Source organism: Accipiter gentilis, chromosome 6, assembly GCF_929443795.1.
Source record: "Accipiter gentilis chromosome 6, bAccGen1.1, whole genome shotgun sequence".
Taxonomy (NCBI): Eukaryota; Metazoa; Chordata; class Aves; order Accipitriformes; family Accipitridae; genus Astur; species Astur gentilis.
In genome coordinates this window covers 24,079,532-24,104,298 of record NC_064885.1, presented here as the reverse complement: position 1 = coordinate 24,104,298, position 24,767 = coordinate 24,079,532, and the positions used below count along the sequence as shown (strand labels likewise).

The following is a 24,767-nucleotide window of genomic DNA, read 5'->3' as shown; positions in this document are numbered from 1 at the left end:
TGAAGCATCTCTAATCTGGAAGAGGGCAGCATACAACACTGTTTTATCTTCCTCTGCACTCTTTTGGCTCACATATTCCTAACCAGCTGCCCATCCTTTGGATCGTTTTTCAGCAGCATCCCCAGGAAGTGCTTTGAAGTCTCGGAAATATATATGTGTGTGCATATATATATAATCTAGGTTGACATATTTGGCAGGCTCATTTAAAAAATAGAAATGTTTCATGGCATGACACAAGAGATCTCTTAAGTGAGTTATAAAGAACTGAAGCATTTCTAACATCCACCAGCTTTTGCCTACAGTTCCTAATACTTTCTTTTTTTCTTCCTGTCGCCTATAGTGAATGAACTTCTTGTGTTGTAATACAACTTTGTAAAGGAGTAACTTCTATAACACAGCTTTTTTGAATACTTGAAAATGCATCCTTTCCTTTACCAAGGATTTCTACAGTTGAAAACACTAGGTATAAAAATTGTTTTGTATGTTTTATTTCTCATGGTTTAGTTAAGAACAGTGATCTGAAGACACCATTGATTATCTGAATAATAATGAAATTAAAATTCGGATAGTTGTCACAAATTCTGCTAGCATAGTGACTCACGGAAAAAAAAGGAAATCATTCTACTGAATGTCTAGCCCAAAGAACGTGCTGTCTTAGGGAAGGGAAAAACATTTTCTTCTTTTCTGTTGCTCAATAGAACATGAAAATAAATTAACCACCATTCATGACTGTATTACTGATTAGTATCTTAGTAGAGCTGGGAAGCAGAGATAGATATGATGGGGCTGAACAGCCAGCATGCGCAGACCAGAAATCAGATGTTGGATTTATTGCTATTTTCTCTGTAGCCTTTACTTTTCTGTGTTGCCATTTTAACTTCAGGATCGGATTCTCCAGCATTAATTAACCCTGCAAATTATTACAATGACAGGAAAAAGATCCTGAGTGACAAATGCAGACTTAACTGCCACAGTAAGTTCAGCTTTCAGTGACTGATGAAAGAACTTACAGCTGTATTGCCAAGTTGCTGCCCTAGAAGTTTTGAATAACTCTTGGCTCAAAAAGGCTGTGCTCTCATCTTTTGTGTAGGCTCTTGCTCCTGCATTTTGCAGTCCTTTTTAATCCATGTATTTCTAGTCACTTGGTAAATTTTTTCCCATTTAGTTTTTGACAGATATTTTATTACTAGATGGTTAGTTGGAGCAAATAAACAAGATGTAAATTTAATTCAAAATAATCTCTAATTTCTTATGTGGTAGATATTAACAGTTCAGGGAGCACTCAATGAGTGCTAAAGTTTCTGCTTGTATTTAAGCTCACTGTACATCAAGCACAAAGATCAGCCATGGCGGGTCAGACCAAAGGCTCATTTAGCCCAATAACCTGTCTGTAACACTAGCTGAAAGTGGTTGACAAGGGAGAAGCACAAGACCGGGGACACATATATAATACTTTCAGAGTGCTCCCTTATTCTCCAGCCATGAATAGCTCAGGGATTTCCCAACTCAAATATGGTTCTTTGTCTGTAGTAAGAAGTAATAAATTTATCTCCTATGAACTTCCTCTGTGTCCTCAGAGCCATGTAAACTTCTAGCATTCACAAAATCCTGTGGTGAAGAAGTTTCACTACTTAACTCCATGCTGCCTGAAGAATCCCCTCCTTTTCTTGTTTTGAGCTTAGCTCCTGTTATTTTGATGTCCCTTATTTCTTGTATTGAATGCAGCAGCAAACAATTGATGCCTGTAGAAAAGAACTGTCTCTTGAGGTCTGAGGTGCTCAGTTCTGATACTTATATCCAGAACTATGTCGAAGTACAGTTCAGACCACAGGTGCAGCTGTAACTGCCATGAAGTCACTAACCATATAGGGATCTTTAACCACACTTTCTATGAGCAGTATGCAGTGCAGTGCCTTTTTTCCTGGGGACACTAAGTCCAGCTGAGATGTTTCATGACCAGAGGTCCTGACATGCTCAGCATGAACACAGGTTGACTGTGTAAAGAACCTAGTTCACCCTGGCATATACCTGATTTCATGTGCCTTTCTTTTGGGTAGTTTCTGGAAAGAAATATTAAATCCCTATGCATACAACTATGTCACATGGTGCTGCCCTACTTTAACTTGCAGATCAGACAGATTTGCTCTTTTTACTTATTCCTTCTTCATTCCTTGATGACCACTGAAGAAGTTCTTACTCCCTCTTTCACCTCAAACATTACAAGTATTTATAGGTTAGAAGGATTTTTGTTTGTGGGTTTTTTGTATTAAAGGGAATTCAATTGCTGTCAGTAAATACATTTCCTCCCTATATCTAACCACAGTTAAGTGGAAGAGAAAGATGAGAATGTCCATCTAGACATGAGCAACTAGGAGACTACAGGAGCCAGAGGACTCTCTAGAAAGGGAAGAAATCTATGCGTGAAAATCTGGCTGTAACTTGTTGCGCTATGTGTCAATATTATGAAGCAGTGCAGTACAGAAGGAGTTCAGCTGATGACTTGCAGTCCATGCTATATGCATGTAAGCTGTCCTTTTGACTAGCTCTAGTCTGATGATGTATGCTGAATGCCCTTGAGTGGTTGAAGCTATTCAGGTGCCCTTCTGGAACACCTGCGCTGACAGAATTGCAGGTGAAAGGAGTCTGGTTTATATGCTGCAGGGTTGCTTTACAGTGTGAACAGGAGCACAGTAAGTGGGGATGACCAGGAGATTTCCTTCAGAAGTCCAGGTCTGGTCCAAACTGAAATGCAATGTATATACTTAACATGCTGGCAAAGCATGTCAATGTCTAGAAGAAGAGGACAGTCACATAAAGAGTCCTTCCCTGGTTTCAGCAAACTTTGCCCTTGTATACGCCAGCCTTGCTGAACACATGCTTGCACTTTAACCTTGAGAAGGTAAAGACCTGAAGGCAATAAACAAGTACACATTAATCAGTATTTTGAATTTCACTGCTACTAATTGGCAGCTGCGACAATAGACTTGTTACGCTATTCCTAGATTGTTCCTCTCAAAAAGTGAAAATGTTGAAACCCATAATTGGTAAAGCTTTGAAGTAGGCCACAGTAGTCCTAGAGAGTGCAATGGTGTAGCCTACAGGTACAAGTATAACAACATGCTACCACATACTCATTTTTAAAGTTTAAAAAAGAAAAACATATTTTGATTAAATCAATAATGTAAGAGAACTTAGAGCAGGGAGAAGGCAGGGTTTTGACTTAAGGAACTGTCCAAAGTGGGAGACACTTGTGTCACAGTCTTGAGTTTGTGCAATGTAGCACATTTTTCGTAGTCACTTGGTTGTGGGGATGTCCAAGATGATCATGAAAAGCATCAGTTGTGATTTGGAAACCCAGGTGAATTTAGATTTTTCATAGATCATCATGTTAATGTTATTACTCATTTCAAGTTGTGGGCTAGTTGTTTTGTACTGGTAGTTATTCTGCAGCTGAGTTCTATAAATATTTAGCTTTCCCACCAGCATCACAAGTTTCTTGATGCTTACTGTGTGTTTACATTTTGGCTAGTCTGTTTTTAATTTCTTTAACACTGAACTGTATGCTTGGTACCTGTCACTGTGTAGAAGATGCTTGTATGTAACAACCTTGTTTCCTGCCCAAGGCACAGGCCCTTCTTTCTTTACATTTCTTTCTTTACATTTCTGACTGTGAGAGTCTAGTGGGTTAAAGAAATCCCATTGTTTCCTCAGATTATATGGCAGATGTGTCAGAGAAGCCATTTTGCATACTCATTTCTCCTTTCAGCCACAAGTGCCTCGTAGTACAGCAGCAGCAAACTGCTACAAAAGGCAAGGTTGAAAGTGTGATAAAAGTTTCCCAGATAACATAATTGTTTCCTTCTTCTTCAGATGTAGGTGCAAGAAACTACAGGCATTTCTGTGCAGTTTATTACAATAAGAGCCCAGGGTTTGAGATTATCCATGGTTTGCTGGACAGGGTCATGCAGCTTCTTGAAGTACCACCAAATGAAGAGAATGGCTACACAATCAAGGCAACTGAAGGTAAGGAAGACAGAGCTGCAGCATACAGCAGAGGTTGTTCTGGAGCTCAAATGTTCTCCTACAATTTGAGGTGAATTTTTGGTTGTTCTCAGCAGTAGGCACTAAGGATTAATATTATTATATATGCTATCATACTGCGGTATGATGAAATGACAATGAAAAGGCATTAACTGCATTCACTGATTGTAAAATGGGATTGCTGTCCTTCTGTGAGCTATTCTGAGTAGTTTTACATAAATTGTGAGTTGACAGCTTTTTAAGGAGACTTATAGTAAAGCATATGCCATGAGCTTCATGGACTGTTCATAATGAATTAATCTGCTGATTGCAAGGGTAAGTAGGAATTCACTGAATTGATGAGTATGCCAGATATCCACTGTATTCTCTTTGGCCAACAGTGCCTGGAAAAGACAACTTCTTACACCTGATCTTTTAGTTTATAGCTTTATATACAGCTTTTATTCATATATACCTTTTATTTACATAGTCATAGGAAGATGTATATGTCTTATATATCTTTTATTCAAAGACCTGCTGTCTTTGATACTGAACCTGCTGCTTAGACAAGTAGTTGTATAACAGCCCTCTTCATTCTCCTTACAGGGTGAGCTGCACATGAATTAAAAATAACATCCTTAAGTGCAAAATCTCCTCTGAGTATGTGCATATTCATGTAAGAGAGAAAGCAAGCAAGTTGATCCCATTACTTCATTGAGACAGCATAGGTTGATGCAAGAGAGCAAGCATCAGCATCCAATCTATTATGCTACCTAAAATAACAGTGTAGTAAATACAGTATAGAAAAGCAAGACTGCAGGGATAGCAGCTATGATTTACTTATGCCATGCATTGGTGTTCAGAGATATGAGACACTGACTCAGATTGACTCAGCTTGAAGAAGTGCCTCCATTCTGCACTTACTGGAACAAGTGGCACTGACAGAGAGTCCCTGACAGCCTGACCGAGCTCGCCTATTCACAGAACTTTAATGAAAAATTGTTAGATGTCTCCCTGTTTTGCAGTGCCCTGCCAAGATGCCAAACACAACACTTCAACTAAGTGGTCTCCTAGCACTTTACTGCATGTTTGTGTCATATATATTGACGCTTTTTTTTCCTCCTGTTTTTTGACAAAGTACTATTTTGCTCAGTATTATTTAGGCAGACTTTCAAAGGGTTTATTAGAATACTGTTAATAGGATGGCCAGGTTGACCAGAGGAATTCTGCCAAGCACAGAACAAGTAATAGCAAAGCTTCTTATTTGGAAGGGGGGTGCAGTGGGGAGGTTGGAAGAGCCTCTGGCAGTTGGGTACTCACTCAGCTGTCATTGAAGTCAAACCAAACTGTTAAATTCCTTTTCAAAATTCTTCTGTAGCTCATTTTTGAATAGACGTATCAAGAGTTTGCTTTAGTAGTGACAATATTTGAAAGTCTTTTCTATCTTGTATGGTAGCATTTCAATGATGTATGGCTGGCTTCAAGAAACTGGAAAAAAGACCTCAAAAAATAATCCAAACACAGTGAAGAAGTTATTTCTAGATACTAGTACTGTTTAGTATTCCTGATGCTGTGGGATTTGTAATGCCCATTCAAAATCCCTACATTCCCATGACGTTACTCTACGATGCATTTAGTGTAAAGGACGGATTATGCCTTGTCATATGCAATATATTACAAGCAGTTTGTGGCTTTTGGCTATAGACAAATTAAAAAGTACCTACTACTTTCTGTTTCACTAGTGATTCAGAAACTCTCCTGGGATGGCATGTAGACTGCTTGCAGTTCTCTTGACATTGGAATTTAACCTTGGTAACAATGCAGATGGCTGATACTCTAGTGCCATAGTGAATGCAGTATCACTGCACCAACCTACTTAAAAGACCTTCACTTCAGACAGAGATGGTTGGAAGTCAAAGTAGTTTGGGGTATTTTGTTTGGTTTTGGGTTTTTGTTGTTCTGTTGGGCTTTTTTAAACTTGCATTGTAATCTGTTAGTTAAGCTTGTGTGAGAGAGAAAGTGTCAGCGGATGATGGAGTAAGGTCAATTGCTGAGTGAAAAAAAAATATCCTGTAACATCTTAAGAGACTGCAGGATCCTGAAATAATTCAGACAAACAGTGCAAGTTACTTCAGAGGTTTTAAATCAGGACATTACCCACGGCATGGATTTTTAGATGTATGTTTATGAGGCATGCTTTTTTTTTATTGCCTGTGCCAAATTAAAATTTGTACAGCGAGAAATGGGTTTATCCTACAACTCTGATTTAGAAAGATCCTAGATACTTTTTCTGTATGTGATCTTAAGCAAAACTTGAGACTAGTAAACAACACAGTGTAAAGGTAGGGGTTTAGTCCAGTTGTTTTTATTCCTTGTGTAACTGATTAAAATAGTTCCAGTGATTATTCCAGTGATTATTGGAAAACAATACAGGGAAAAAGTGTTGGTTTAAATGACCAATAAAGAATAGAGAGAGATGTATTTGGCACATATTTGCCTCTTTTCCAAATTAACTTTGAAAAATGAAATGCCCGTACTGTAAGTCCTGTTTGGTCCATATGTGCAAATCACGGTTATTTAAGCTCCTTCTGTTCCACCAACACCTAAGTGCCTTGTGATGTGACCTTAAGGTCAGAGCCTGTTTGCCTTTATAGCAACACCTGTGAAAAAATTACAGATGCTAGAAAATATGGGTGAAATTGTGATGTTCCCCTGGCCTTTGCGCTACGCTTTGGTGTAATCTGAGCTAAGTAAGAAATGGAGAAGAGCTGTTTAGAGCAGCCTTAAGGAAGAGGGGTTTGAGTGACTGAATTCAAAGATTTCAACGTATATTTGGCACTCAATGCTTTTCAGTTTCTTAAAGTTACTAACTGAACCATTTTTTTTTTCATATTACCCCTAAATATACAAAATTATAAAGTTTGAAAGACAGAACTCTGAAATGCTCTCCATTGTCTTAAAATGCACAGAAAGGACTTTCTGATATGTAGTGAATCCCATAATTACTGGCCTAGAAAAGCATTTTGTTTTTTTCATTGTTTGTTTTTTCATTGTTTCATTGTTTATTTTATAGCATAGGCATCCATAATCAAACATAGATAGAAAAGAGTATGATTGTCGCATAAAACTCCTCAGATTTTAGCCAGTTCCATACCATTAATAAAATTTAAAGATCAGTATGGATATGTATGAATAGGAGGTAAACAAAATAAAATCAAATCAAACTTTTTAAACAATAAAAGTATGGGTAGAAAGAACCAACAAATTTGGTCATGTTTTGTCAGGTAATTTAATAAAATTTTTATTTTTAAATTCACTTTCATTGGTTTCAGTTCCCTTGAATTGAAAACTAGAGGCATTCTGAAAATTATATTGGAAAGTATTCTTTGTTTCAAGTTTCAATCTCTGCAGGAATGGGTATGTTTTCTGCAACATTTTGGTCATTTTGTACTTCTGGATGACCATCTGAGATAAGTATTTTCTTCCAGAAATCCAGACCATCATCACAGGAGGTAATGTTAATCATGGGATTTGGGTCCACAGTAAAGTCTTACTTAGGCTAAAAAGAATAAAAAAAGGCTTAGTAAGTACTGACAGTGGATCCTATATCACCGTCTTCAAAGGAGTGGTATGAAGTGTAAGGTATAATTATCCTCACTCACATTGTAACATTTAGAATGCCTGTCCCTTATTTCAGGAAAGAAACCCTAGTTTTGCAGTACCTTCCGAGAGTCTCTGTACTTTGCAAATGGAAGTTAATTGGACACAAGCTGTTTGAAAAGGGAAAATAATATCCAGATTTTATGAAAATGAAGCAATTTGACAGTTTCACAGAAAATGTTAATGGTAAATCCGTTCACTGATACTGCTTCACTGTTTGCCCCACTAACTTCCATGACAAAATTGGTATTTGATGAAGTAGCATTCATTCATGTGAAAACAAACAGTCCCTGAATAGCATGAGCTTGTGACATGAGCCACTTTTTTGTACATTATTGATTCCTGTGAATTTCAGCTAACTCTGGGATTATTTTTTTTACTTTGTTTTTAAGTAAATGTTCATGCCATTCATTCTTTTAGGGTAATCAACAGCTTAGTAAAGCTGGGAAGTCAGCCTGTTTGTTCAACATGTGTACTTAATAAATGCATACTAAGTCTTGCTTCCTTCAGTAACTGACAGTTGTCTTTCAAAAAAAAAAAAAAAAGGAGAAATTGTACTCCTTTCTTTTTACTGCCCTTATTTAATTAAATGAAAGGTGTGGTAAAGTGTAGAAAATTTTAATTCCACAGTAAATCATAGTAATAGCTTCTCATTTGGTAAGGTTTAGCTGTGAAATTAGAGGTGTAATAGTTACCTCCATAACTAAGAATACCAATAAACATTTGCTTTTATAATAATAATTATGCAACAAACAACTTTAAAAGAAGATTTAGATTGTGAACCTCAATTCACAAGACAAGAGGAGGGAAGTCTGGGACTAACTCTGAGTTACATGTATAGAATTGAACCCCGGCATCTATCTCTGGTGATCAGTTTAAATTGGGAGACTGTAATATACACAGATGTTTAGTACCCGTGTTGAACTTGGCATTGTTAATACCTGTTTTATTTTAAGGAACTGTAGCTTGATTTCTCTTAATGGCAATCTTGGCCTTTCAGTTGCCTGTCTTGGCAGCCATTGCATTGTTCATGAATGTCAATAACTAGATAACTAAAGGAAATGTGCCAATTTTACTATGAAGCCTCCAAATATCATTTGGGGCATACTAGAAGATACCAGTCAAGTCTTAATCCATTTAAGTGGCATTCAAGAATAGATATTTTATAGGTGCTATTTCATCCCTGTAATTGCATTTATCGTTTCAAATTACCAGTTTGGTAGATAATCAGATTTGTTTGACAACATCCATTTTCAATAAAAACATATCAGCTGGTAATTGACTGTATTCAGGTCCTCTGAATTTCACATTTGCTAATTCCCAAATAATTTTTTTCTCACCCAGGATCAGTCTGGATCATCTACCTTGGAATACTGACACCACATTAACATTTTTCTAGTATTACAGAATCCCCAGTGTCTTACTGTAAGTTAACAGCAGCAGGCAGGATATTTGCTTTGAGAGTTGCACCATAATTCTGGTGCCTGAGACTCCTAGCATCTCAGAAACATCCTAGTCCTGGCAGACTTAACCAAACATATTCTTCACCTTTTCAGTGGACTGGAAGACACATTATTATAGTCAAGAATACCTTTTTTTTTTCCCCAGATGAAAAGAAATATTTATTAAAAACTTATATATTTCTGTCTCACATAAAATGTTCAACCAGTCTTGTTAGCAGATGAAAGTACTCTACCTACAATTTGTTTCGAATAGCCCTAAAAATCTTTCTAATGCTGTGTTGCTGCCAGTCATTAATCTTTCCTAATTTATTCAGTTTCCGTGGTGAATTTTCAGCCACTGTTATTAATCACATTTTATGTAGTGCGATTAATTTCTCTCATTTTTGTCTGTAAGTAGCTTTTCTGATTTTTTATCACTTTCACCTCAGCACTAAATATGGATACTGTTTTAGCCAAAAATGTTCCCAGTTTTTGTTGTGAAACTAGTACTACTCATTGATCAAATAAATGTTCTTGAAGATCACCCGATCTTCCACTCCTATTTTTCTGTTTAGTACCCCAGCCTACCCCCCTCCTAGTCAGCTTCATGAATTAACAACACTAAGAGGCAAGGACAGGTTTTTTAGATCTGACTGATTTTAGTCCTTTTACATGTATTACCCAAATTCTCCAAGGGGTTTCAGGAGTTCCAGCACTGATCATTACAACAGCTTAATTATAAGGCATCTTGCACAATTGGATGTTTGTCACTAGTTCTTGTGGCTTTTCCAGAGTTGGCCACTATTTTGAGATCTAATGAATTTCAAATCAATTTCTCATCCTTTTCTCTTGAGCAATTTTTCCTGCAGCATCAAGGGAGCTTAGTTACGTGAAGAACTACAGTTCTAACAACTCAAAATTAAATTATCTAATAAAGTGGGTGTGGCTGCTCACTTAATGTCCCTTTAATTGTCTATTATCTCTGCTCTTTATTTCCTTCCTGTAAATACAGGCCTTCAGATTTATGGGAACTGAATCCCTACAAACTTAGGCCAAGTTTGTTTCTGTCTTATAAAGTATCTTCCCACAGTAGTGCTGATGACTCAAATTTGGTTGTAACTGCATTAAGACCCAAGGAGGTACCTGGCAAAGATATGAACCCGCGCAGTTGCTTATGTTATTTAATTAGCCAAAGTGTGAGTCTACAGTGTTTGGAGTTTCTCCAGGTAAACCTGGTTTATCAAAAACTTGACATCATGTGTGCGCTAGACATCTTGGAGGTCTCTTGCTGTTGCAAGTGATGCAGTTAGGGCAGGCACACAAAGAGTCTGTGGCAAAACCCATAGTTTGGTTCTGGAAATAAGTCTCATTTTATTAGCTTTGTGTTAGACAATTGATTTTTATTATGAAAAAAAGAGGCTATCAGAAGTGAGTTTGAGGAGGGCTTTTTCCATTCCTATGGTCATTTCAGCTCTCTTCTGAAAGTTTTTGAATGTTCGTTTCCGATACCCTTGAAGTATAATCTGCTTGCACAACCCTTATCCTCAAAAAAGGTGTATCAGTTAGAGGAAAATTACATTATTTTAGCACAGCATGGGTTAATAAAAGGTTTGATGGATTTAGACTTCTTTGTCTTTTAAACTTTCATCACCAAATGACGTTTGACACACTTTTCCCCCACATATGAAATGAGTTCAATAAGAGAACAAAGGAAATATTTGTTTCTCAAATTCAGAAGATTATTTCAGAAGAGAAACTCCTTTGAAATGACTCATTTAGAAGTATGTTTCCTGTAGTGTAATAATGGGAAGAAAAAAAAAATCTGTGGTAATTGCAAAAATATTCTGGGGAGGGCTGTCAAGTAACTTGTAAAGAGACACAAACTATCTTCTCTTACCTTCCCCTTTTACAAGCACTAACTAACAAAGATTACAATGTTTTTCTTCCCATTACATTTTATTCTGACAGATTAGGGATGCTCCCAGAAGTAGTAGCATTTCTCCCGACAGTTAGACTTTTTATTTTCTACCAGTTTTTGTCAACTCCCAGAACCATCTAAATCATTGGCATTTGTGTTCCTGAGCTCAAGGTGTTAGTTTCTTCTTGACATTAAGTCTTTGCTCTTCTGCTGTTCCTTGAATGGGGAGGCCTCTTCAGAGTTTAATTCTTCCCCCCCACTCTGCCCCCACCCCCACAAAGACAACTATTTTTTTAATCATACATCATAACAAGTCTAACAGATAAGAGTCTTCCTTGCATTAAGTTTTAAACATCTGGCACAGTTTACATTATATAATATAGAACTAGCTAATTTCTATTTTTTTCTGTCTCCTTACATTTTGAAATAGAAAATTATTTATTATTATTAATTATTTCTTATTTATTAATCATAAACTATATTTTCAATTTTGCAAAGCCTTCTCTAGAGAAGAAATGATTAATCCAAGCCAGTAGCACAAATAGCAGCAAATTGCACATCTCCTTTCTCAGTGAACAGGGGCAGTGATCTAAGTAAGTGGTGATGGTCAGGGTGCAGGTCTGGTTCCACCAGCTTCTCTGGTGAAGTGCTACACTTGACCAGTGCCACAGTTTCATCCTTCAATTCTGTTTTCACCTCCTGCCCAGCCTGCTATGGCTAGAGGCCAACTAAGTGTCTGCATGCCTTCATTTTCACTATATTAATGCTAGCAATTGTGATCCTGTCAAATTTATAGCTTGTAGTTAAGCAGTTCTCTGATCTGGTTTGACTTTTGAACTGTGATACGGAGGCCGAGGGGCAGTGCTTCAAATTTAATCTTGCATGCATTTTCTAACATTTATTTATGCAATAAAATTTTAAATGGGAATTTGTAAGATTTTAGCTCAAACTTTTAGATCAACGTGAATGCAGGAGGATCCCAAGATTAATATTTCTGTTGCCCATGGTGGAGGAATTGACTTTACCTTTGCTTGTGGTATTAGAAAACAGTAGATAAGCAAAGAAATGCTGAGCTAGTGCAGACTCAATCCAGTACATGTGCTGGGCACAGACCTTACTTGCTTAGGTCCAGGAACAGAATAGCCATATTTGTTGGAGACCCAGTCTTGCTTCTGGTCCTGGGCTGGCTCATGCTCAGCCAGTTCAAGCATTTCTGTTCCTCATGGTGCAGCCGTGTGCTTTAGGCACGAGGCGTTGGTTTGCAACAGAAATCTTAGTTGCTAAAACTAAGTGATTAACAGTTCCAGTGACTGCTAAGATTCATTGTTTAATTATATATTACTCCATGCTAGTTTGTCAAGTCATTTTCTGAAAGGCATGAAATGTGGTAGCATAACATCATGTGGCTGTTATTTATCTCAGCAAGTAATGTCAAGTCATTGGGAGGGGAGGATGGCTTGGTCTAGGACATGAAGTGAATAAACAACATGCAAACTAAATATGACATACTAAAGTAGGCTTGCAGACTGACTTGGTGCTGGTTCTTGTTATTCTCTAATGCTTGTATGAAAGCAGAGCCTAAAAGCTAAAATCTGCTGCCTTACTGTGCATACATAGAATATGTTATACCCCCTGCCATAAAGAATATGGTTTATTGTTTCCTAGTTTCTGACAGATTCTGATGTTTGCAAGGATGAATTATTCCTTTAGATATTTAAAGACGGATAAAAACAGTCATGGAACAGGAAGAAATTAAGTTTTTTAATATTCAAAGCTTTGTGTTCTCTAACTCAAGTGAACTAGCAAGACGTCATAAAAAAAAAAAGCTCTTTATTTGGGATTAGGAATTCTCTAGTTTTATAAATAGCTGTGACACAATATCAGCTTAGGTTTGTGACTTTTAGGCAGGTCAAAGTATAATGTTTCAGATAAATCTGGATAAATCAGATAAAACTGGCCTAAAAAGCAAAGATTAGCTATGTAATGGTAACTCTACAGTAGAGCTGAACTCCAGTGTAGAATTGCTGTTTCTCACAACTGCCACACAAATGTAAATTTATGGAGCTTTATACACAAATACTGATTTCTAGAAAAAAACACAGAATTTGATAGAATTTTTTTTCTAGGTTTCCTACTTTCCTGTGTTTTTCTGTACACATTATTTAAGCAGCTACCCTGGTACTCCAGCACTGAAATACCTGAAATCCGGTTACCCAGATTGGTGACCCAAAATGTCTGCTTTCCCTGGCCTCAGCAGCCACCCAAATATTACATTCCATTAGGAAAGGCAGGAACACAATGATTTTACCCAAATAATCCTAAGTGTCTGACATTGCTGTAATCCTGAGAATAACACAGGTGAATAAAGAGGAGCACCAAACCTATTACATTCCTGAACCACTTCCTGACATCCAGCAACACCAAACACCTCTGTTAAAGGTCCTGGGATGCTCTTTAGCAAGAATGAAAAATAAATCTAGCCTAAAAGTCTGTGTCAGTCTCTGTTCTCAACGCAAATGAAGGAAAGAGATTGCTAGCTACACCAGTCCCCCGTTCATCACTGCAACACACTTTAACATGACTAACAACAGTTGACTCTGGACCCAAGCAGTATTATGATTATTTCCACACTGCTTGCAGTGTACTGTAGGTTTGTATTTGTAAACAATATCATTGATCCCTGAATAGTCTTAAATATAGGCAAATACAGAATAGAATATATTCAGTTGTAGAGTTTTATATAAGGGCTCTTATGAAATAGAAGAACTAGTTTTTCTCACACCCTCCCTAAGATACAAATTAATAAAAATGCACCCATTGACTTAGTTGTAACTTGAGAAGATGACTGACTGACCACTGCAAATTTGTGGATGATTCTCCATATTCCCTAGCCTCCCTGTCTGCACAAGGACTCTAATATTCAACTCTATTTTTGGATATCCAGTGTACCAGTCAGGTAAATAATTGATTGTCCCTTTACCCTCTTCTGCTATGCCCTCTACGTGGAGGCTTTTGAAAAAACGTAGGAAAAAATCAGAATGAAAGATGTCCTTTAGATGGAGGACATATTCATTCATATCATACAGATATTTCTTCTGTCACCTTTTCAAGCGTTAATTATTTTCTTGGGGGCGGGAATAAATCTAAGGTGCTTGCCTTAATCTTGATTGTACTCATTTGAAGTTCCTGACATGTCATTACAGTTAGGTGTGATCTGGGGAGTGGAGATTGTTCTGGCACAGCTTTAGTCAGGACTTGCAAACCAGGAAACTAAAGTTAATAAATATCCCACTAATCCCAAAGTAAGTTTTTTCTGGGCACGAGAGTATATGGGGGAAGAACTGCTGACAATGTGCAACTTAAGAGCCATTGGTGTCTCAATATGTTCCAGAAATCACCCAAGATTTGGAATGTCTGTGGTTTTAAAAATTAGCTGAAGGTAAATCATTCTATGACACGATATGATTTTGAGGTCGCTGTTGCTTTGCATAAGGTTCTGGGAGCCTGACTGCACTGTGTACATGGGCAAGAAAACGTAGCTGCCTTTTAAAATATTGACTGGTCTGATAGTGTCCTGTGACTTTGCATTTAAGCATTATCTGCCAAAAGAAGGAATTAGTCAAAAATTTGAAGAACCTGATCCTTAAAAGGAAAGCAACATCTAGCTTCACAAAACTAAATTCCGTCCAATGTAGCACAGGTAAAATACTTCACCAGGTGAGTCAGGATGAGGTAGTGAAAGGGCAGCTGGAATGACTAAGGGGATGGAGAATTAAGATGAAAGACTTCGGAGGCCAGATAAGCTCTGCTCTATTACCTTCTTAAGCTTCAGCTTCCGATGTTTCTTCAAATTATAGGAACAAACGAGCAGGTTTGAAGGCTTAGTGCAACTGTAGGCCTATAATACTACTTTAATCTATTTCTTTTTGAAAAGGAGGGAGAGTAAGGTAGAGAAAAGAAACTGTGCAAGGTGTTTGACAACAAAGAGTGCAGGGAACTCAGAGCTCTTTGAGGGTCAATTAGCCAGAAAATGTGCTAAAGACTACATGCTCTATTGGATTATTGGCCAAAGAATTACCCCAAAGCAATCAAAGTGGCCCTGTTGCCTGAATACAGAGAGGCAATTACAGATTTTGTGGACATGCTACAGAAGCTTTAATTAAAGGTATTATTTCTACATCACTGAACACTGGAAATTAAATTCTTAGTTGCAGCCATGAGAAGCAGCTTTTGTCTTTCTCTTGCGTGTAGTATGTCAGCATAAGACATGGCTGGCTTTGGCATCTCTTCTTTAAGAACGCATATTGTATTTCACCCCACCCCTTCTCGTAACTACCAATTATAATGTTGACATATTAAGAGGTGGATTTCCATTGCTAGACCTTCTGGCTTCCTCTGGCATTGTATATGTCTCTATCAGCAAGGACAATACAATGTCTGACTAGATTTCAAGGTGAAGTTTATGAAATACTGTTTGTGCGCAGAGCAGAAAGGATTAACTATATCAGGAGAGATAAATCTGTTATCCTTAAAATGGATAGTATAGTAAACTACAATTTTTAAATTAATTTTGGCTCTCGATATACTTGATGGTACAACCAACCAGACCTACAAGCGCAGTCTTCCAATATAATTGCACCAGCAGCAAATGCAGTCCCTTCCTAGCGCACCTACTGATAATGGTGCCTCCAGGTGTGCTTTGGTAACTGCTTGACAAGTGAAAGCTTTCTTCAGGAAGACCATGCTCTTCACACTCATACCATTCTTGATGATATTACATACACAGATAAGACAAACTCGATCGTCAACTTTGAACTCCTGCTCAAAAGCTGCAGGTCACAGCTGCTAATTTTTCTGGGCAGGCACCCTTTGGACTCCTTTTGGCATCAAAACTTTATTGACGCTTAAGAGCACTGGGCTTCAGCTTACAGTGTGATTTATTCAAACGAGATAACAATGCACGCATTTTTTGCTGATTCCCCATATGTACAAGTAGCATAAGCACATGTCTTTCATACAGCCTTGACTCTCACTCTGAAGTTTTATACTTCAAGAGTTGACATGATAGTCCAGTCCATAAGAGAAGCTTTGCTAGAAATCTAAACCACCATTGCTATTTACTTGATAATACAAGAAACACACAAATTGGGGGGGAAAAAAATCCTTACCTTTGTTTCCTGGTTATTTGGATGAATTCTCTGGTTTGCTGTCCTGCTCTGTGGGTTGCTTTGGTCCTCCCACAACCCGTGACTTGTCCGCAGCACAGCGAGGTTCTGCTAGCTCAGATCTCCTTTCCTAGTCGTGGTTGGTCCCTCAGGCAAAGCACTGCCCGCCACTGCAAAATGCTTGTTTCTCTTTCCCCCGCTTTCTGCTCAGATTTTTCATGTTTCTTTTGATTATTTTTTTTCTTTCTTTGTGTACTTCCCTTTCGATGTCTGAATCTTTTTGATCTGAAATTTACATTTGCTCCAAATTCTGGTGCCCTAGCAGACATACATGGACCAACAACACCCCATCTCAGGCGTGAGCCAACCTTGTTCCCTTAACATGTGTGTGGTCAAAGGAAGAGTCACTAAGATGAGGAAGCCTTAGATCCCCCATCTGTGGGATGCAGTCTGGAGGCCCTTTTGGCAGGCAGGAATATACTTTGAAGCATTCTGTAGTGCAGCCAGTTATCATAATAATAGTTTCATTATTAACAGGAGTTCATAAATTCTCTGTAAACCTATTCCTCAGCTCATGTTTCTTTGGTACAAGAGCCAAGTATTAGCTGGACAGATGGGGATCCTAAAGCTTTTAACAGGTTCTTTCATTTTTATTTGCTTATTGTCTGATCTCTTCCCGTCACAGAATTATACCCTGCAGGTGCCATGTCTGCAAAGCACTGGGCACACTAGGCACTGCACTGTGAAGTAACCAACATTGCAGGGTTGGCTAAACTAGAAATGGAGGGGTGATTTGAAGGTTCTGCTTCCTGCACTTTGGGGAGCTAAATGTTCCCCCTTAATATTAATTATATATTTACCTCCTCACTGCAAGGAAGCACAAAGAAATGTAACATCACGGTCCAGCATCAGTTGCTGCATATGAGATGGTATATATGGCTGAATGCCTAACCCATAGCCTAGAACGGCATATTCAGAGCCACACTAAGCATATAGTTTCATTGTACAGGTTTCAGCCAAATCAGCTTGTCCCGCTCTCCTCCCCTCTCCAGGTGGAGAGCCACCACCTCCACCTCCCTTTTGGTGGTGGTGATTCATTGATTCAGTTCACTTGTGTTGTGAAGCTGTGCTGTAAGCTCACGGTAAGAAGGGATAAATTTTATTGGTGTTAAGATTCTAGCTAACATAACTCTTCACTTTATGCCATAATCATTAAGCCATTTCATAGTTTCTAATATATTGTCATGAATTGCCATCAGTTTTCAAAGTTTATCATAAATGCATTTGATTTAATTAAATGCAAGAGAACTTGTACTGAAGTTAACCTTCTAGGGAAAGTCACTAGTGGTGGATGTCAGGGTCGGGTAAGGCTTCAAGTCACCCCCACTGCCTGTCCACCTTCTGCCTAACTTCTGACTGACAGACTGACAATTGGTGATGCCCGGATAGCAGAGCATTTCTTGCGCCTGAAAACATAAAATTGTTTCACACAATGGGAAACGGCACAGATCTTTGAAACTGCCTTTGATAGACTGACTGAGTGCAGTATTGTTTTAGACCCCCATCCAGATGTCTACAAGAAGTTTAGAAACAGTTAAGTCTCATCATATAATTGGGTCTAGATGTGCAAGAAGATAAAGTAACTTTCCCAAGGCTACACACAGGGCAGCTCAGAAGAACAGACAAGTCAGACTCACAGTTTTTTAACTAACCATATTGTCAAAGCTCTTTTTTCCTATAGTTTTATAGTGGGGTACTACGCCAACGTTATTAACTTCTGCTTGGTTCTTGCTCTTGTGCCAGTTGAAGCTTACAGTCAAGTTTCTAAAAGAAATCACTGTGTGCTGCTCACATCTTTGGTACAATACCAGCTTTATTCACAAAGAGGAAAGCCTTTGCCGCTAACTACAAGGCTACTTTATTTTTAGGTTATGTTTTCACCCACAATCTGCAAAGTGATCTGTATGTGTGGCATTTGTTTCTTTTCTAAATTTGTTCTGTCAAGTTTTATTTTAACACTTGTTTTGAATAGTGCAGCTTAGCAGTGGCAAGTGTCTGTTTGGCTAGAGTCACGTGCCAGTAACATCCAGGGGCTAGATAATTTCACTTTTGTACATCCAGTGTAAGTTGTTGGTTTGCGCTAGTAGCTAAGACTGGAACCGGATGATTTGAAAGATAGTGGTTCCGAATATTTTTTAAAACAGCCTTTAGGTAATGTTACTGTGATCATTTACCACTGCCATCAGATTTCACAAGGCAGCCAAAATTGAAGTACACGTTTAAGTTAATTTGCACTTGCAGCATGTTAGACAAGAAAAAGACCTAATTGCTGTTCTTATTCTTGTAGCTGCAAATTATGACTACAAACCTCATAGGGGACACTTCTTCAATGAAATTTCCATTGGGGAGCTTACAAAGAATATATCTCTGGGCCTGACCACTAGTGATCAGAGTGTCGTGAAAATATTCCTGAGGTTTGAGGTTAATTTCGCTGCTTACCGCCTTTTTTAAATAGCTCTTTGTAAATGCAGTAAAATGTTCTGGGCTGATCCTGAAACTTAAATAGCATTTGGAGCAACCAGAGAGTAAATTGCCATTAGGAAATTCTTGCAATCCTGTTGCAGGATGCAGAGGATGCTGAAGGGCTGAGTGCCATGGTCAGGAGCAGGCAGGGAACAGGACTGGAAGCAGCTCTTCAGCTGTTGTCTTCAAACTGGCGCAGAAGCAAGTAGAGCAGGGATGTTTCTCATCTGCACTGATGCAACCCCATGCATACCCAATAACCAGCTCTTCTTGTAGAAGATGCTTTCTTGGATTTTAGCCTATTGAGATAAAGTTGCAGAGCAAGGAGTGAGGGCAAGGAAGCTGACTGGTCCCTGATGCTGTCCCTGCTGACGTGTTTAACTTCTGAGTGGAAATCTAGTAAAGGACCCTTCTCTGCAAAGGCAGTGACATTAAAAACATGGCGGAGGCAGCCTTCTACAGGAGGATCTGTAGGATTCAGTGGCCTTGTTTCATCCTCTCCCCTTTCCTCCTTTGAGTTCACAGCATCATCTGCAGCACTACTCACTGGAGGTCCTGCGCACTGTGCCTTGCTTCCACACACTTGCTAGAGGTGGCTTCAGAAGGAGCACCTTGCTGGTTTCATTTGGTTTTGTCTTTTGAAGGGCTATCTGGTCAAAATGCCACTCACCTCAGGACAGAGACAAAAAAAAAAATGCAAGCGTAGCTGCTACAGACAAGCTTGAAGATATTGCTGGTATAGCCACCATGCATAGATAAGTTCCCAGGTAGGAAAGGCTTTCCATGAAAAAGTCTGCACAGCTCCTCCAAGTTCTTCATTGCCAATTCAACTACTTTGGTTTTCTCTTTGTTTCTACTTTAAACACCCAAATAACATTTAAAACTTGGGGCTTGGCTTGAGGTAAGAGGAAGATAATCTTCAAGTTTTTGATTGTTCCACAGTTTTACAGTGTATATGAAACTGCTTAAAAGCCCATCTCCAGATGAGGAATGTAGGTTGTTTCTAATTACATGACATATAATCAAGCATGACATGCCTACTTACCCCATAGGTGACAGCAAGCTTTATTTCCTTAAACAGAGTAAGGTGGGAAACATTCAGGTGTTAAATAGCCTAAAGCCTGCAAAAGTTAATTTCGGTAGCCCTCTGGGTCGACTTAACTGTGCTAACTTCTATTATGGGAGTAACTTAGTCAAAACAACTGGAGTGTGAAAAATGCCCACGCTTTAAGCTACACATTTTATTTTTAACTAAAAGCATTTCCTCATTCTATTATCAATCATGACAACTGTTAACGCAAGAAAGCGAGAGCCCCTTCTTAGCATCTCAGCACAGAGAGTGGTTTAATACTGAGAGCTTTGTTCCCCATATGAAATGCCTATTGACTTCTTTGGCCCAGAGAAATATTGATTTTTCTCTCACTTTCTTTACAGGCTCTGCTTTCTTTCCTGGTCGCTGCGCTGAGATCTTTGCCAAAGGTCAAAGCATTGGGAAACTTGGAGTCCTACACCCCGATGTTATCACCAAGTTTGAGCTCACCATGCCATGCTCTGCCCTAGAGATCAATATTGAGCCGTTTGTGTGAAGATGGGACTTTTATCCTCCTACAGCCGTCCACTGTGACACGCAGCACCCTCTGCTCTTTTGCGTTCCTCTGTGGGGGACATCCGCTTATGCTTTTATGTTCCAATAAACTAGAAAAACAGAGCCTGGCTCCCTGGGTAAATATGTTCCTTACAGTGCAATTTGGCTAGCTTCTGCGGGGTAAGAATGTGGCATCTCGGACTAGACCGTGCACTCAATATTTTTAAAGGCGGGGGGGGGGGGGGGGGAGAAACAAGTTGGGTAAAAGCCCAGTGTTTTACAAGAGAAATGTAATGGCAGAGCACATGATTAGTTTTCAAAATCAGAAATGTTCCACAGACACAGCTTCATCCTGTAACTGATTATGGCTGCATAACAGGAATCTCATTCTTTTCTTATTGCATGAAATAAGATAATTGATTAGAGCAAATGTTGAGTGAATGTGAGCAGAACTAAGGAGTTGAGCTTTTATTCTGTACGGTTGTCATGTGCTCATCAATGGCTGGGGGAGGAAAATAAACTTGTTTCATGAAAACCAGAGCTATTTTGTAAGCAAGATGTGTGTCATATCTGCTTCCCTACTCCAGACATAACTGTTGATCCTTTATCATTCTAAATTCAGAAAGGGGAGGGGGTGGAATTAAATTTTTTCATGGTTGATGTAAGCCTAGTGGTTTTTGAAGCTCCAAACCAAATTGGGGAAATGCATTTAAGAGCATATGCCAGTGGTCTTTTGCACGAGGAGCTGAAAAATATCAAAGCCTTTGTCCGACTGAGGCTGGCGTATTTGTCTGCAGAAGTTAGCGTGGTCCCACTGCATTCACACAGCCCCACCAGTGGCTTTCTGTACCCCAGCTGCACAGCAGGGACCACGCAGCGTTCAGTTTTACTTTTCTTGCAGTTTTGCCCCTGACAATAGATGAGAACCTCTCACAGGTCAGGTTTTTTCCTTCTAGGTGGCTTTCTGGCGGCAGCTATGCTACAGCCAGGCACATTGTGCCTCTGCTGTCTGGGAAACTGAGAAGCTCCATCCAGCACGGCGATGCCAGATACATCCTTTCTGGTGTAATGCCACTGAGTGGGTGGCCAGCTCAATACACTGAAGCAGGCTCTTTACTGGCTTGCTAATGGAGCTTGCTATCCCTCATTTGCAATATTATAACCATTGCTAATGTTACAGGCTAACAATAGCGAGTATTTTGCATTAGGCCAATACGCTGTGGCTTGTTTTCGTTGCTAGGGCCAGATAGCCCCTGATCCCAGGAGGGGCCTGTCCAAGAGTGGACATCTGGGTGATGCTGGAAAAGGGTGTTGCAATTACTATCTCATCAAGAAGAGAGATATGCAGTGGTGAAGGTGAGGTTTTGAAGCTCATAGTTTTGAGCCGCGTGCCTGTGCAGACCCCTATCACTGGGCCCATGATGGCTTTTCAATGGCAGCCCTGTCTGTAATCTTAACAGGTGGGAGGGCAACAGGCAAGGCTTTTTGGTGCAAGTGATAATCCAGTATGAAAAATGCACTACAGTTACCCATCTGGAAACCCTACAGTTCCCCTCAGATGGAAGTGTAGATTTTAATTATCTCTGCGTGACAGACGTGAAATGAGAATATAGCTATTGCCATACGTTGCACGACTGACTCCAGTGCCCACGGAGAGTGAGAAAACTGCAGCTCACATTTTACAGTCTCCCAAGGGATTAGCCAGCTTCTCGTTCACGGGATACATCTCTCCGCGATGCCTACACAACTGTAACCAAGCAAGCTCACAGTGTGGGAAGCAATCTGTAACGCAGATGGTAAGTATTAAACCCCCCTGTTTATTAGTGTGTCATGCATGGGGCTTAGGATGACAATCAGGCAGATTTGCATTTCAGCAGGGTACAGGCATATTTGCATGCACTAAATATATCTCTCTACACAAGATTTTCTGACTCTTCGGGTGTCCCAATTCTCCTGTGAATTTACTGTCCTTTGAGTGTAAAGACCAGATTACGCTGGGACTAAGGGCTTGAGCTGCAGTGGTATGTGTTGTGAGGCTTTTAGGGATCACTTCTCCTTTTTCATACCATTTGCCCATGTGGTGGTAGCTAAGTGCTCCCCAAGCGGGACGTCAGCTCTGTCCCAGGAAGTAGCATTACTTGCTAGAAGTAGAGGAGGAGAAATCAAGAGAAAGGTTAAAAAGCCTCTTCAGAGCCACCGACCCCTCTCACAGCTAGATGCGGTGCCAGCAGCCTTGCAAAGGCCGCTGTAGCTCTGAAATTCAACCTTTGCTGTAGTGCTGTGGTTAGGATTAGCTGTGAATCCCAACGAGTGGGACACTTCATACAAGTCTAGCGTATTTATTGCAGGGCGTTGTCTTTCATAGCCCAAACCCACTTACCTGATATTTACAGCTTGCTCATAGCTGTACTCAATAATCAAGGTGTCTAACACACAGCTTCATGCTAGAGAAAGCCACCACAAGCATTACAATTTTGCTTTTATGCTTTGCTGTAGCTGCGATCTCTGGCAAAAGAAACATTGTCTGCTGATGCCGGTGGCTTTTGAGCAATTTTTTAACATCTTTTGAACTTTGATTTTTTTTAAGGAAGAGTTGGAAGTTGGATTTTTCGCTAGCGGTCCCCAATCACGAGTTACTTTTGGCCTGCTCCTGCTGGCTGTGGGTACTGGGTCATCACTCACTCAGGATCTGAACAGGAGCACAAAAAGCTGGAGAGACGGCGACAGAGAAGTCAAAGGCCATTTTAACGTGCTGTCTGGGTGACGGCTGGGTTCCGTTCAGGTGGACACGAGCACTGACTTCTGGGTTTGTCCTTGCTCTGCTTCGGTCCCACAAAGGTGTTTTCCAAGCAGCAGTGCCCCTGAGGCAGCCTGGCTCCCGCTCCCAGCCGCAGGCCTCTGCGCTTGCGGGTCACCGATGCTGCTGCACAAGAGCATTGATGTCAAGGTAACGCTTGGGACCGTTTCCACCTCCCGGCTGGTAGCGGGCTTGCTTGCAATTTACATCATTCTGGGTTTGGCAGGCGAGTATGGAATAGGCCGAGCAAAAGCAACGGGTGCTGCCAGGAGGCTGCCGCGGGGATCGCGGCCTCGGGCACACGCGACACCTCTGACCGCCCGGAGACCTCGAAACCGAGCCCGGCGCGAGGGAGGGCGGCAGCGGGGAGGGCAGGCCGGCCGTCGCTGCCGGCCAGACTGCCAGCGTGGTCCCGTGCAGGCAGCGGGGAAGCGACGCGCTCCGTCCGACAGGAGCAGGAGCTCGGCGGCAGGCAACGAGGGTCACGCTTTACGCGAATGTGCAAGTTCCCACCCGCTGCGGAGCTGCACCTCCACCCTGTTCAGAGTTGTAACCACGTTTCCGAACTTGCTCTTGCAGCACACGTTCAAAGGGTTAAAACTGAAACTGAGACCGTTTTCTTTTCTTCCGTCCCCTAAGTTAAATCACCTGTATCCAGAAAAGCAAGGCACAAGCTTGCTTGCAGTTTTACATAGAAATCTGGATGGATTAGGCGACTGGGGTCATGACAAAGTTACTGCTGGAAAATTAAACCAGACAAATTCGGTGCTTGCTGGTTTGGTTTTTAATCCCTGCCAAGGGGTGCAATAACATTCGGCTGCTGCCAGAGTAGCTGGATCTGTGCTGGGGGACCGGCACACAGAGATGCCCCGCGATGGGAGGAAGCCTGGATCGGCACCGCGCGCCCGGAAAGCGGTTTGCAGACTGAGCACCTCAGGAGGAGGCAGCCTCGAGGCAGGACAGAGAGGACTAAGCTGAGGGTGAGGTGCCTGCTACATTCCTCTCGACAGCACAACAAAGGAAATTTAGAGTAGCGCTGGGCCAGGATGTATGGGGCAGTGCTGAGGAGAAGTCAACAGCCCAGGCTCCATGGCTGATGCTCCATATCTGGAAGTTATCTCCTACCCTGTCCAAATCAAAGGCAGCGTTTTACTCTAAAAACCGAGCATGCCTATTCAAGAGGATCCAGCTGATGCCTTTGTGTTACTGACTACCGAACATGACTGGCAAACTGGCCACAAAACCCCATTTTCTACCATCACACTGGAGATGCAGAGACACCCGAACTGCAGGGATGAAGAGGTGGAGAGCATTTCCAAAGGCAACAGAGACACACATGGGTTTGCAGTGAGGACCTGCAGGTTAATGAAATACAGAACAGGTGACGCATCTTACCTTGTCAGAGGAATTGCCTCTTCAAGCGTGGGCCCGTGGGAATGGCTGCGGTCCCGTGAGCATCCCACAAGCACAGCCACAACATGAAGCCCAGCTGAAAGCCTTGCCTGGTCCCAGCAGCCCAGAGATGCTGCAGCAATCGGGGCTCACCCCAATCAGCTATGGGGGGCCATAGGCACACTGCTTCCAGGCAGGATGTGATGCTGACAGGAGGACACGGCTCTACCTGGTTTCAAATACACATCCTTGACAACAAAACCTC

At 40.6% G+C, this 24,767-nt stretch overlaps 1 protein-coding gene across 2 annotated transcripts in view; it reads left to right on the top strand.

Moving 5' to 3' along the window:
- The window catches only part of FARSB (phenylalanyl-tRNA synthetase subunit beta), a 41,196-nt gene extending 20,760 nt beyond the window's left edge, over window positions 1-20,436 (top strand). The window contains exons 16-17 of one of the 2 annotated variants that reach the window (XM_049803658.1): window positions 3,871-4,023; window positions 20,163-20,436. In XM_049803658.1, coding sequence (XP_049659615.1) covers window positions 3,871-4,023; window positions 20,163-20,314 — 305 coding nt within the window. In that variant the 3' untranslated portion in view covers window positions 20,315-20,436. The remainder of the gene's footprint in view (window positions 1-3,870; window positions 4,024-20,162) is intronic. The other variant, XM_049803660.1, reaches the window with a different exon arrangement.
- The last annotated feature ends 4,331 nt before the right edge of the window (window positions 20,437-24,767 follow it).